The sequence below is a fragment of the Dromaius novaehollandiae genome, chromosome W, assembly GCF_036370855.1.
Source record: "Dromaius novaehollandiae isolate bDroNov1 chromosome W, bDroNov1.hap1, whole genome shotgun sequence".
In the NCBI taxonomy this organism is placed as follows: Eukaryota; Metazoa; Chordata; class Aves; order Casuariiformes; family Dromaiidae; genus Dromaius; species Dromaius novaehollandiae.
Genome location: NC_088130.1, coordinates 18,921,319 through 18,935,379, shown reverse-complemented (window position 1 = coordinate 18,935,379; position 14,061 = coordinate 18,921,319). Strand labels below are relative to the sequence as shown.

The 14,061-nt window shown below is 38.6% G+C and overlaps 1 protein-coding gene across 1 annotated transcript in view; it reads left to right on the top strand.

Annotated features, from left to right (window-relative positions):
- LOC112978813 (contactin-associated protein-like 4) overlaps positions 1–14,061 on the top strand; it is a 224,776-nt gene that overhangs the window by 65,438 nt on the left and 145,277 nt on the right. The window contains exon 3 of the mRNA XM_026092542.2: positions 9,995–10,188. Coding sequence (XP_025948327.2) covers positions 9,995–10,188 — 194 coding nt within the window. The remainder of the gene's footprint in view (positions 1–9,994; positions 10,189–14,061) is intronic.

Below are 14,061 nucleotides of genomic sequence, written 5' to 3'. Positions count from 1 at the left end.
TCTATGACAATATGGCCACCTTGCAAAGAACAAAGTGTAGTATTAATTATATAGGAGTATTTGACTCAGACTTGGTCTTTACAACACAGTACAAAACATGTTGTCTAGTGTAGACAGTTGGTTCACAGCACTTTGTGGTATGATGATGATGGAAAATCCAAAGAAAAAGTAGTGGCTTTGGTAAGTCTTTGAATCATAAGCTGTCCTTTTGATAAATCTCCCTGGGATAGATTTAAATAATGATTGATTAAGAAAAAATGTCTTCAAAGTCTTCTGAAGATGTGATGCAAAATGGGACTCACTTACTCATCTAAATTATTGTCAACAGAGAAGATAAGAGGCTGAAACAAAGTGAGCTACATTGTTCTAACTGGCTCCATGGAGATAGAGTAAACTTTGTAATTATAAACACCACTTCCAAGCACTTTTCTGTGGCCCTCAATCAGATGCAAAATGCCTTTGAAACATCTCTTGACATAGTAACTGCTACTTGTCACAAATGATTATTAAAACCTAAAATTTTTTCTAATAAGACTAATACCTGCCACACTTTTGACATTTAAGATCCTTACATGATAAATATTCTGACAACTGAAAAAAAAATGCAATCACTCTTTTCCTTCTTAGAACATACCTATTTTCTTTGCTGGTACTCAAGTTTAGAATATCTCAAAACACAGTAGATCTTCCTACAGAAATAGACTTGTTCTGTAGGGCGGTCTCCAACTGCTGCTGAGGCTAGTGGAAAAGCTTCTCAACCTATCCTCCTTAGAAAAGAATATGTGAGGAATCCTTATAGCTCTTCTGATGATCTGTCTAACTTAAAAGTCCCTGAAATTCTCTAGTAGTTTTGAGTTCCACTGAGAATGCTCTGCATGCCATCTGCACTGGGAAGATACAGCTTCCTTACATGGAAGAAATTGCTGTTCTCTCTAGATTTGCTCCTGGAAATCACAGAGAAAGATCCTTCTCATCCCTTAACTTCTAGGAGGCTAGATTTCTTTCTACTAGCTCTTTATCAGCAGTGGTAGCTTGTTATAGCTTTCAGAATCATATGCCGATCATGTAGGACTTTTCAGTCTTGTTTCAAACAGTGCTTCTCATAAAGTATCCTAGTGAGTGAGAAAATCTGCAGCTGGACCTAGGATTTTTCCAAATACCAGGCCATCAAAAAATAATTTTAGTCGTCTAGTCACAATGTTTCTGAAACCTAGACAAGAATCTCTATAACAACACAGAAACTGTTGGTTCACATGCTAGGAAAGACTGAGTAGTATTCAAGTCCTTCAGAGTTTTCATAACTAAATAAAATGTAGTTTTTCCATAACATAGAGAGATACGTATTGTCTTTAAAGGAGGGCACCATTCTGAAGATTTCTGTGAAGGAGAGATTGCGTATTGATTCCTTGGTCATATTCAGAATTTCAGTTTGGGTCTCAGTTATTTGGAAGGTCTTAGTATACACTGAGCTTTACCTATATGAAAGTTCTCCATCAGTTTGTAACATATGAAGACAAGACCAGGATCATTCTGTTACTGCTCAGAAGCTATGCATAAAGCTAAGAGTATTTCTTAGGTTACCAGCTTTCCTTAATAGTTAGGACACAGCACTTGGGTTCCTAACTTCAATTTATACTATTTAAGCACTATTAAAATCAGTGGAAAGTGATAAAGACTTGGATCACTTGAGACTGGGTTTCTATTGAATCAGGTTATACAAGGATACTGACTCATGACACTGAATTCAGGCCAGCTGTGGAGTCTTTTTGTATACTGATAAAGTGGCAGGCCACAACTGCATTTAGTCTCTCACAGACAAGTAATCTGCCTCCTTCATGTAGAAAGTTCCCTTTCTCTTATGCACACACAATTGCCATCAAAATCTTACTCATTCAAAGGAGATTTATATTCAGAAATGATTAAGTTCCTTCCTCTCCCCATTACTTATTTGGTTCAAATTATGAAGCAGGTGTACCTCTGGAATATAATTTCGTAGTTGTGCCTTTTGTTGTTTTAGTAATCTCTAAATAAAGACATATTTATTTGTTCTCTCAATTTACAAGAACACGATGTACCTATTATACTCACCAGCTTAAAATAATAAGTGGATAAGACTGCAGAGACAAAAACACTAAGGTTGTGCAGGGACCGGTTAGATACCGTCCTTTCTTTAGACAATGCTGATCCTTTTTCAAGAGCTGAGAATTACTGCATGAATGTCCTTTTGCTGTTTTAGGTCTTAGAATTGGCTCTGTTTTGTCTGATGGTCTTAAATACAGGTAATATATGAAAACTAGAAAGACTTTTGAGTCCTGAAAATAATCTGATGGGAAACAATAGGATTTTGCTTAGATCAAAGGCAAAGGATGATGCAGTTATCAAATGTGATTGAAAAACACCACGCTGCAATTTTATATATGCAGCACTGACTTCAGAGTTGGCTTCAGATCTAGCAGTCTCTCTCTGCCTCCTTCTTTATGTGTCCAAAGCAGATGCGCAGTTCAGTAGTCCTTATTCATGACTCAAGGTCCTTGATCCTCCTCTCAGTTTTACTTGCTAAAGTTTTTCTATGGATTAATTTTTTGATGCTTAGGTTCATGTCTTTTATCACTCAGGTATGACTCAGAACCACATTGCTGCACCAGCTTCTGCATACTCCTTCCTGACAAATTTGCCAATTTACTGATACAATTTGCCTTCTTTAACATCTTTGACCACTTATGTCCTTCTTGAGAATTACTTTTCTTTGTTAGTATATATAAGTGGGAGTTCCTAATTGTATGAGCTGTATTTCTTAGACTGCCTTATTCAAGAGTAGAATTGGTTTCCTAAGATCTAGAAGAAAGCAGACCAACCCCAATATTCATCCTCTTCTCCCCCCACCATCATTGGTCAATAAACTTTTGTAGAATAGAAACCTTGCATTGTTTACTTACATCATTAGCCTATAGTCTCATAAATCTTCATTTGTGAAAGAGGATGACTTGCTTTTCAGGTTGAAAAGGCAAATAACACCACATTTTGATATTTTAGTCTTTTTTTTTTTTTTGGATGTTGTAATACACTTCATTTGACTTTTCTAAGCATAGGAAGCCTCAGTTGTCAACTGCTTGCATGTAGAAAATCTGCTTTGTAATATGTGCAGCCAAATTCATCCCTTGTGCAACTTTATTGACTTCAAATTAAAATCAGCTTCTGTTAAATGATCCATATGGGAAATACACAGCTTGGTTAATCAGAGAAAAGCATCCTTTACTATGTGTGTTAGTTTAAATCTGGATTTTTACTTATAGACATTGCTTGCCATTATTTTGATTAAATATGCCAAAATTGAAATGGTGATGCTAGCTAAATGGTGTAATGAACTGCATGCAAAGAAGCTTGTGTGGATGCATGTACCAGTTTCAGCTATTTTGTAGATTGCATAATATAGCAAAGAGAAGCCATATAGCAGGATAAACAAGTAGAGGGGTAACTTCGGGGTTACCCAGTGGGGGAATCTTTGTATCAGCTTCTCTTCTCTATTGTTCAGAGTTTTTTAAATGAAGCAGAAGGTGCCTGACAGCCTGATGACCACTGAGTGTCAGGTTAGAAAGCTTAAGCATCACTTAATGAATTCTCTGCCAGCACGGTTAAATTTTAACCATAGTAAATATAATTTGAATCCAGACTCTACAGTTCTACTAACCTCCCAAATCCATTGTAAGACTATTTAGCTATTTTTCATCACAGTTTTAAAGTTTGGAGCCTTTTCCTCAGTCATGTCCTGTTTTCTTCTTGGTAGCCACATGCTAATTGTGCTAATTTTTCTATTTTCAATGCTTTAATCATAATGGTATTGCCACATTTGCAATACTGAGGAATTATTAAAACGCATGTCCTTAAAACACTTATCCCAGCAAACATGAGTCAGGACGAGGAGCTAATGCCCACTCAGCATTATGATGCATTTATGCTGGTGTTCAGTGGGGGAGGACAGGGGATATTTGACTTGCAGAAGTAAAGAAAATCATCTCGTCTTTAAAGTATGTGTGAGGCGCGTAAAAATGAAACTCTTGTGGAGACACAAGCAGTCTGAAGGAGAGCAGGTCCTCTCCGGTGAGCTTACTGTCTATAGCCAGGAAACAGATTATAGGAATATACTCTTCTTTATAGCTGAGCAACTTAAGTGCCAAGGAAATTGTTCACTAAACTCCAAGTTGGTTGTTCTAATGAGTGACACCTCCCAATATGGCCTCTGCAGAAAAGCACTGGGCAGTGCTTTAGTCATGGGTGGGCAGGGTACCCCAATAAATTGCCATTAAACTGAATTGAAAATGGATGCTATAACATTGTAGAATGCAATATGCACCATTTCTTAGATTTTAAATATATTACAAGTGAATCAATTTTAGGGTACTTTTTAAAACATTAGAGAGGTCAAAAATTTAGAAAACAGCATTTCCCATCATTTAGTAGTCAGGTTATTTACACATATTATATCTAATGTAGGAGTCTGTTTCTCTGTTATTATATCCTGATGTATTGGTGTGTCAGTGACTGATGGAAACGATGCTATTTGATTTCGTCTCTGCCTCCCAGTAACCCTAGTCACTCCATTAACTTGTCAGCCATCAAGGCAGGCTGGCAAATTGCTAGCCAAGTGAAACTGAAAAACAGAGATTTAGGAGTTAAAAGAAATATTCAGTACTTCAGAAAAAGGTCTGCAAATGTTGGAAGTGTTCAGTCAATTAATGTATTTTAAAGAAAATTGTAATATATTTGAGGGTTTTATATGTTTTTTCAAATGTTAATATAAAAAACAGTTAAAATAGGAAGATTTGACGTGTTAAGTAGAACCAACAGGTGCTATTTATTACTTTAGTCAGGCAATTCTTCAGTAAAGAGCAACTATTTAATGTTTGCTTTTGAACAGAAGTCAAGCATGAAACTCCTTATGCTTTTGCAACCTGACTCTAGAATTTTGGCATCGTGTATGCAAAAAATCTCAAGGGGTAGTGGAGAATGAGGGTTAAACACCTCCTGAGACAAAGTTCAAGAAAGAAAAACACTGTAGATGTAGACTGTCTCCCTCGTGAAAATGATTTCTCTGATTTGCTGTTAATTGATAAGAGGGAAAGATGCTTTATCAGTGGCTATTGGAAATACAGTGAAAGGTGATTGAAGAAAATGTATGTTATATAAATGATGCTGGCAGAAAGCAAAGCTCGAGAATTAAGATTGCTATTGAGATTGCAAAGTCATTCAAGAAGTTTAGAGGTGGTAAGGTAGGTAGGGTGGTAATGTTTTTCTTATAAATCTTACTTCAGTCCCTTGTGTTTGTGCATTTTGCCACGGTCTTGAATGCACGCAGTATCTGCACGCAGACTCTTCTGCGCCTCTGCAGACCGCTCCAGAAATATCTATGTGGCAGGTATGTGTATCTGACAGACCTTTCAGGTTTCTTTGCAAGATCCTTCTGACACCCATTGCACCCCTGGCTTCCACGCGTTGCCATGTCCAAGCATACGACACCACAAAAAAGGTCCTGCCAAACACAGCAGTTTGGTATTCACATTAATCTTGCTGCAAGGGCGGAGGATAAAGAAAAGAGTAGGCAGGGGCAGGCAGGGCGCAGAGGGGGGCGGTGCCGGGCCCTGCCGCCGGACAAGGCAGTGGCAGCGGCTGCGAGGCGATCCCGGCCGGGCTGCGGCTGCACGCGGGCCTTCGGATCCGGGGCTGCGCGTGCGCGGCGCTTCCCAAACTGGCTGTCCCTGCTAGCGGGTGTCCGCGTGTCCGTGCACGCGGTGCGGCGAGGGGGCTGGGCCTCCTCGTGGCTGGTCGAGTGAGAACTTTCTGGAAAACGTGGTACTAGAGGCAGAAGTACCTACCTCAGTAAGTAACGCTGCCGTAGCGGAGCTTGGGCTTTTTCATGCATTTTTGTGCGTCTTTCTAACTTGCCGCATCGCTTCATTATAGATAATGTTTTGCAGTCTCTACGTGAAAACAGCTCTTGCAGATGGGCTTTAAAAATTATGTTCTCAGCGCAGGCTGCCTGCGGACTCCCGCCGGCTCCACAGGGTCCCGCTTGCTGTCAGAAGGTTCAAAACTGTCACCTGATTTACCGCAGTGGCACGGCGTTGTGGGTGGCAGGGCTGGGGATGCCGCTGCACGGGGGCGATGCCGTGCCTGGGGATGCCGGGGCACGAACCGAGGGCTTGGCGGTGAGAGGTAAGCTGCCTGGTCCTGCGTGGTTCAGATTCAGCGTGAGCGAGGCGGGAGGACGTGGACGTTTGCGCACGTGAAGGCTGGTGTTTAACCGCCAGGGCTGGGGGCTCCCGATTCCTGCGTGCCTAATGCTGCCGGATTGCTCCGCACAGCCGCTGAGGAGTGAAACCCTGTGGATGCAAAGCTGCGGTTGGGATTTAGATGCAAGCAGTGAAACCGCTGGGGAGATGGTATTGCTTATTCCTCCCGAAGCAGTGATGTTAAAGGAAGTCTTGTTTGGCTTCCCCTGTTCCAACACAGACCATGGGGAGCATTAGTAGAGCCTGCAAAGAAAGCAAGTGTGAGCATGTGAGAGTTGTTGCTGATTTAATTTTGACTAAGTTATGTTGGGCAGATGTCGAATGATGAATCTCCTGCCAAATTTCCAAGTCCCTGACCAAGTTAAAGGAAGCAGCAGGGGTTCATAAGAAAAGATAACTAGAATTTGTAAATGTTTCTCTAATATTCAGTGTTTTCATAAATTGACTGATTTGGACAGTATTTGTAGACCTTTAGAAAAAAAAATACTTTCTTTGACAGAAAATTGAAATTTTCTGAAGACGAAATGTCATTTAGTAAATTTAATGGAAAACTGAAGTTTCTCATGGAAATGTTTCAATCAACTCCAGTTTGCAATTAAAAGTCCTCGCAAGTTATATGACTTGCTTAGAGGATGATGAGACATATGTTGGTACTTAACAATGATTATGGCTTGAATGAGGGGAGTTTATGACTGGAGTTCATTCTGCATTCGCATTGGTTCACCACTTTGTATAGTTCTCATAATCCCTAATTTTCGGTCCAGTCCGCCAGCTGTGAGGGAAGATGCCTCTCGGCGGTTCTGACCAGCCTCGCTGCAGCTGCTTGGCCTTGCATTTCAAACAGGATCTCGCTCACCTGCAGCGAGCTGCAGTAACGGAGGACCAAGTTTCGTGGCACGAGATGGCATGGGCTGTTATCACCTGTCGGTGGGAAGGAAGTCATGATGCCCTGGTTGGCCGGGGTCGTGGGGACACTGCCCCAAATGTACCCTGCCACCTCCCCTGCAGGGGCACCAGCCGCCTTCGTTGGGTCAGATGCCACATTCGCGCTGCCGAAAGCACTGACGTTGGCAAGGGCGGCTGCGCGGAGGTGGGCATGGTGCAAATGGAGGCTTTTAGGTGCTGATTTGTGGGGACCTCCTCAGCCACCCCAGAGAGGGTACTTCCATGAAGAACTGAGTTTACGTGAAAGGAAGACCAGAGAATTTTTTGAAGTTGTTTACCTTAAAAATCTGTGATCGTCTTAAATGCAAGGTCATATTCCTTTTGCATTAATACCTTTACTCCTTACATGTACCTTATACTGTTTCCAGGGGAGCGGCCGAACAGGCCAGATTTCTCTGGGACCCCTGTTTGGGAAAGCTCGGGAACATCAGCAGCCCCTGCCCAGAGAGCAAACTCGTGGTGGGCGCTGCTTGTCCGCCTAGATTTTGCAGTAGTGAGTACGCTACTAGAAATACGTTGCCGCGGTAGTGCATGAGCTAGTGGAGCGTGTTTGGTGTTGAGTTGCGTTAGGAGGCTGTTTTGCTTCAGAAGGCAAGTGGAGACCCAGCCACATGTGCGTGAGGAGCAGTGAGGACAAGCTCAGCTCAGGTGGGTCCCCGGGACACAGGGCAGGTGAGGACCAGGTGAGGCTGGCCAGGGCCACCAAGGCCCCCTGGGTCAGCGCAAACCAGAGCAGGGACGAGGCACCGGTGAGGCAGGAGCCAGTGGGTGGGAGGACGACCGCAACCTTGTGAGCGGGAGACCCGCACGTTCTCGCCTAGGGACTGCTGAAATGCTTTTAATACTTTATTCATGCAGGGGCTCTTGTGTGTCCGGTGGGCGCTTTGTGATGGGCGAGTGTCACACTCTCCAGTCTTGTGAAACAATCAAAAGTATTTGTTTGCTCTCAATGCAAAATGAACTATTTCTGAAAGCCTGATTTTTTTTTGTTTTGTTTTTAATAAAACTGGCGACCCCTTTTATAACTGTCTTTGTATGTACGTCCTTATGGGCTTATGTTGTTGCTGACTGTGAAGAATTTGCAGCCAGCACCTTGAAATAGTGATACAGTAGATTCTTCCTAAAGAATAATAGACCGTTACTGTACAGGAAATTGAAAATAAATGCTGAACAAAATTCATACCTTTTATTTTAAAGAAACAGACGCTTTTCCTTGGCCATGTCCTTTTTATTACAGAAAGCACAGGTGAATATGAATGACTTTGCTCATAGCTATTTTAGAAAGTATCTGTGTTTTCACTGACTTACTGAGTTATTTTCTATTTTCAATGGCTAATTCAAGCAGTAGTATGTAAAAACAGATTTTTCAAAAACTGTTTTTATGTCACTTAACTTCATTTTTGGATTTTGGGACATAATATACACTAAGGAGAGAATTCAGTTTACATTACTAAACACCTCCCCATGTGCAAACCCTCGACAACCACAGACCGATGTGACAAGGTCTATGCAACTCCATTTGCTTCCTTGTAATGCCAAATAACACTTTCACGTTACTTTTATTTTCACTGAATACTTGTCTTACAGAAATGCTCCCTTCTATGCTTCCTGTTCACAATCTTCATTTTCACGAAGGTATCTGTATTTCTTACCTTTGGGGTAAGCAGTTAAGCGTTCACTTAAGAAAAATGTAAACTGTGTTAGAATTTACAGATATTAGAGACAATCTGAATTTTGAATCAATTGCCTTTCAGAAATTGCTAATTCTTGCCCAATTTATCAACTTGCAAGTGGAAACATTGTTTTTTTCATTTATGAGCTATGAATATTGCTTCAGAATTACTTTCTTACCATGGCTGAAAAAATATTCTATATTTATTGGGAGAGGACATTGTTGGGATACTATGGTTGTCATTAAGTCACTGCTGGGACTAACCGTAGCTGTTTTTAAATAAGTTCACTAAATAAATAAATCACTAATTATGATGCAGTCTCTTCATGACTAACAGGCGGTTTGTGAAGAAACCACAGAAAATTCACCAGGTATAAAAAATGCAGTAGGTATATCCTGGATCTGTTGCCTCTTCTCATGGACAAATGAATAAAAGGAGAAACTGCGTGGGAGTTAAGGCAAAATATTTCTAACAAAATACTTGCATGAAGTTCTAAATCCTGATTTGCATGAAGAGTTAAATACATCGACTGTCTTTAAACTTCATGCCATAGGTTTAAATCCTGTCATGTTTTAGTTAGTGCATAAATATGTGGACAAAGGAGTTACAGCATTTGTGGAGAAGTATGTATTTTTCTCTACTGTTTCCACTTAACTTGCTCTATAGGATGAACCTCACTTTGTGGATTATGAACACTTATATGGTTTCCAACCATTTTATTTTTGAATGACAGTTTATATCCCTAAGTAAGAAATGTTTCAAAAGGAGGTAAGGTTGAGAGCCTGGCTCATGATCCCGATTAGAATTAAACCCTATGCGATGTTTTATTTACAAAAATTACTCAGAAGAATCCATAACAAAAGTAAATTTTAGGGAGAAATAAGGAGTAAAGCAAATTCACTCTGATTTTTAATACTTTCAAATGGCTATGTACATCCAAGTAATCCATATCAATTTTTACACTAATTGCCAACTAGTATCAAGCCAGATTTGGTGCAGCTTGAATCATTCATTTTTGCATATACAAGTTTCATGTTAACTTGTTTCTATTAGTAATAAATTTCAATCTTTTTTTTTGTCCCTTTTAAGGTGCTGGTGGTTGGTCTCCACTTGTGTCCAATAAATATCAGTGGCTTCAGATTGATCTTGGTGAACGAACGGAGATTACCGCCGTTGCTACTCAAGGTGGATATGGGAGTTCCGACTGGGTAACAAGCTATCTGCTGATGTTCAGTGACAGTGGACGAAACTGGAAGCAGTATCGTCAGGAAGAAAGCATTTGGGTATGTTCCTTTAAAACTGGGAATTAGGTTTCAGAGGAAGTGTTAAAGTACTTGTTCTATATATTGTTGCAGGCATATATCAAGCAAACCAACAGAATGTGAAGAGCAACACTGAAAGTATTTAAAGTAAATAATTAAATATAAAACCTAATTTAGCTTTTGACAAGTTAAAGGGCTTTAGAAAGCAAACAAACAGCAAAAACCTAGCCTTAGCGTTATTCCATTATGAGCCGCAAGGATATATTCTGAAGACTAAAAATCTCTTTTATTATGTATGGTGAGGTTATTTTCCCAAAGTATTGATGCCAGTGTGTTGAGCTTGTTTTTTAATTAGAGAAAAGAAAATAGCACTATGTGCTTTATTTTTCTGGAACATTTAATCTGATTTTAGAGAGAAAAAGAAGCACCACAAAGAAATCAAAATCTAAAGCAAATAAATCGCTGGGCTTATTAAAAAAAAGTAAATAATCAGCAAGAACCAATTAATATAGATTTTTATTGTTGTTCCTCTGTAATTCACAATCTAGTTTTTGATGTTCCAATCTATTTAACTCCTATTAACTCTGTAACTAATAATAATTAATAAGTCTGGGCAAGCTCATCTCCTTCCATTTGCTTGAAGTTTAATGAGAGTGGAGGATTCTCAATATCTCATGGACAATGTCCAAAATCCGCACAGAACACTGAATGATAGTTTTACACGACAGTTGCAGCTTTCCTTGATCCACAATGACCATCAGCCTGGACTAAAGGCTGTGATTTTATCCTGTCAAGTGTTACTTCTATCCTTGTTTTATACATATGAAGAGCAGATTCATTTTTGAAGTTTACTAAGCTTTGGGCTTCAGCTGTTTCTTGCTGCAGTTAAGCATTATGTTAAAATGTATTTCATTTTATGCATTTTAATTTTGTTGACTTTTAATTCTAAATGTTCTTGTCGCTCTGTTATTGTCAAACTCCATCTATGGTATAATGAGACTATGCAGTGGCTTACTTGTTGCATAATTATCCTTCTTTTTGAATTTGCTACATGCTTCTGCTTCAGATTGTGTTTTCATAACAAAGAGAAATAAATGAGTTTCTAATCCATATGGCTGTGGGGAATGAGGAAAGAAAAACAATCTTCCAAATGTTAAATGAGCATAAGCTGCTACAATATTGTGTTTGAGCATCATCAGACAGACCGATAAAACGAATCTCAGAGGCGGAGCTGCTTGATCTCTTTAGTGAGTGCTCCTGTGAAGTCCCATATTGATACTGTGAACAGTGACACAGATAGTTATTTCTGAACATTGCCACAAGTAAAATATCAACAAAAGTTCCCCAAATTTTTAGATGCTAATGCAGACATGGGGGTAAGAAGGTGTTCAGGTCTGCAGGAGTAGAAAAGTAAGGCTTCAACTCCTTTATCTCAAACTTAATTAAAAAATGATTATTTTAGTGATTGCAGTGCAGATTGGAGGTATGGCTTGCAGGCAGTGATGCATAATTCAAGGATGTGAACCATCAGATTCAAGCATACTTTACTGATCTTTTTATATACCTTTATTTATTATTTCTTTTTCTAGGGGAGTGTATTTTTTCTTTTCTAAACTAAGTAATGTATAGATATAGTCTTGGAATGAAACTCTTAAATCTCCATTTATTTTATAGATTTTCTCAGACGGTTATCTTTTTATGTTAACTCTTCTTAAATGAGGTACCCAAATTCATTTCAAGAAAGAACATCCCACACTTTGTAATATCTTCTGTGCTATTTCTGTCTTCTTTTTAATTGAGTCATTGCCCTACTATGATATTTCAGATAACTTACCAGAGGTAAGCAATTTTTTCCCTGTTTTTGACTGCTGTTGTGCATTAGAAAGACAGAAGCTGCCTGGTTTCAAGGACCATGAGATTCTATAAATACTTCAGAATTCACCACTACATGCAAAGATTTGCGATTTGTAAACGTTATCTCTAAACCTGAATAGAAAAGACATGTATTTTCTGTACAATTTCACAGCTTCCTGCTTTGTTCCTTTTCAGATGTTATTTTTCAAATGTCTTAGTTGCCTTATGGCTTATCTTAATTTATGGTTCTGAAGCTGCTGTCGTCATTGGGACTTGCTACACAATTGTACCAATGTGGAGTATAGTCTTAATTAGCTTCTGCATGACAGTGACGTGTTGTCTTCTTTAATGCAGAACTTATTCTGCCAAGTGGTTTTTCCGTGCCTCTCTCTTTCACAATTTATTCATGTAGATACCTACGAATGATGCAGTTGTCTAAACTCTCTTTATGGTTAGTGGGAAGGAACAGACGCTTCTGCGGCTCGTTTCTCTGACCTAACTTACATGTCTCAGGTTGAAATGAATCACGTCCAACTACCTAATTGCGTTTTCCCCTTGTCTATAAAATGGTTCTGTGGCTGTGGGTGCTGAATTCAGATGCAGATATTCTAAAGTTAGGTGAGATGAACATCTCTTCCATCTCGTGACCGCCAAATATGATTTGTCTTCGTTTCTTTGCATATTAGGAATTAGGTTTAGAAGGAACATTGGTGGCACTGTTATTTAACCATGCAATATACCTTGATCTCAGCCTTCTTATTTGCAGTTACCTGACCACCTAAGTATATACCTTACTTACTGCCTTACACATGTAAGGAGTTTTCCTGTAATGTAGATTTCAGGTTTCCCTTTAAAAAAAAAAATACTTTTAAAAATATCCTTTTAAAAGACTATGTTATAGTTACTAGTTCTGCACTCATTATAGATTAGCTGTTTTAATTAGCTATAGTTTGACAAAAATTCTCTTTGCACAACTGCTTTGATTTCTTTTCTCCCTGTCATGACCACCACTATCTTTTTTTTTTTTTTTGTTATCTCAAAAGTATTTTTCTCCACATTTTTTTCTGTGATACTTACGTTAAGATTTTTCAAGCTGCAATTCCTAGGGTCAATATTAATATCTTTTTTAAAAGTTCATACAGTTCTGATAAGCATATAGTTCTCAAGTGAAGTAGTTATTAATGGTAAAAATACATATTTTGGACAAAACTTTTTCCTTTTCAAAGAGATTAATTTAATCTTTGAAAGAGATTAACTCAGCTCAAATTAATTTTAGATTTTCTTTTATGTTTCTCTAAATGTAAATGCATTTGAGCAAGGAATATTTTATGGCGTTAATATACTCTTCAACCTATTTCTGTTTTTCCATTCCTTAGCATATAATTTCAGATACAGCTAAACCCAACCTCCCTTTTACATAGTTCTTTTTTGCCTCTAAAGTGAACAGCAGTTGCAAATCTGTGTGCTTATTAAGTTACCAGATTTGTATTCTGCAAAGGAGAATTATTCTTTTGGCTTGTTTTCTTTCACACTTCAGGAGACATAGAGTAGAAGATCATAAAAATATGTGGTAGACTTAAATATTGGTTCAGGAAGGTTTGAAAAAAATTTTGCTTCTCTAAACATTACCTCTAATAGCAATAATGTTACTACTTCTTCCTAGCAATTTCTGTTCTAGATATGATAGATATGTATTTTATTTATAAAGAATCTCATAATGTGTTTGAATCCTTTATTTTATGGCTATGGATAATAATCTTTTTAACTAGTCTAACTTTTAGTTTAAATTAGTTTGATGGTTTTGTATCACAAATGATTTTTTGCTATGTACTATCTTATTATTAATTAAATATTTCTTTAATCTACATGTTTCTTTAAAAAAGTAATAACTTTTAACAGAGCTGGCTTTCTCCATCATTTTTCAAAAGGAGGAGCTGAGAGGGAGAAGAAAGCAAACAATTTACAGTATGAATGGCAGAGGTACCCATGGCTGCTAGTCTGAGGGAAAGCACGAGAGACACAGCTCACGGGAAAATATAT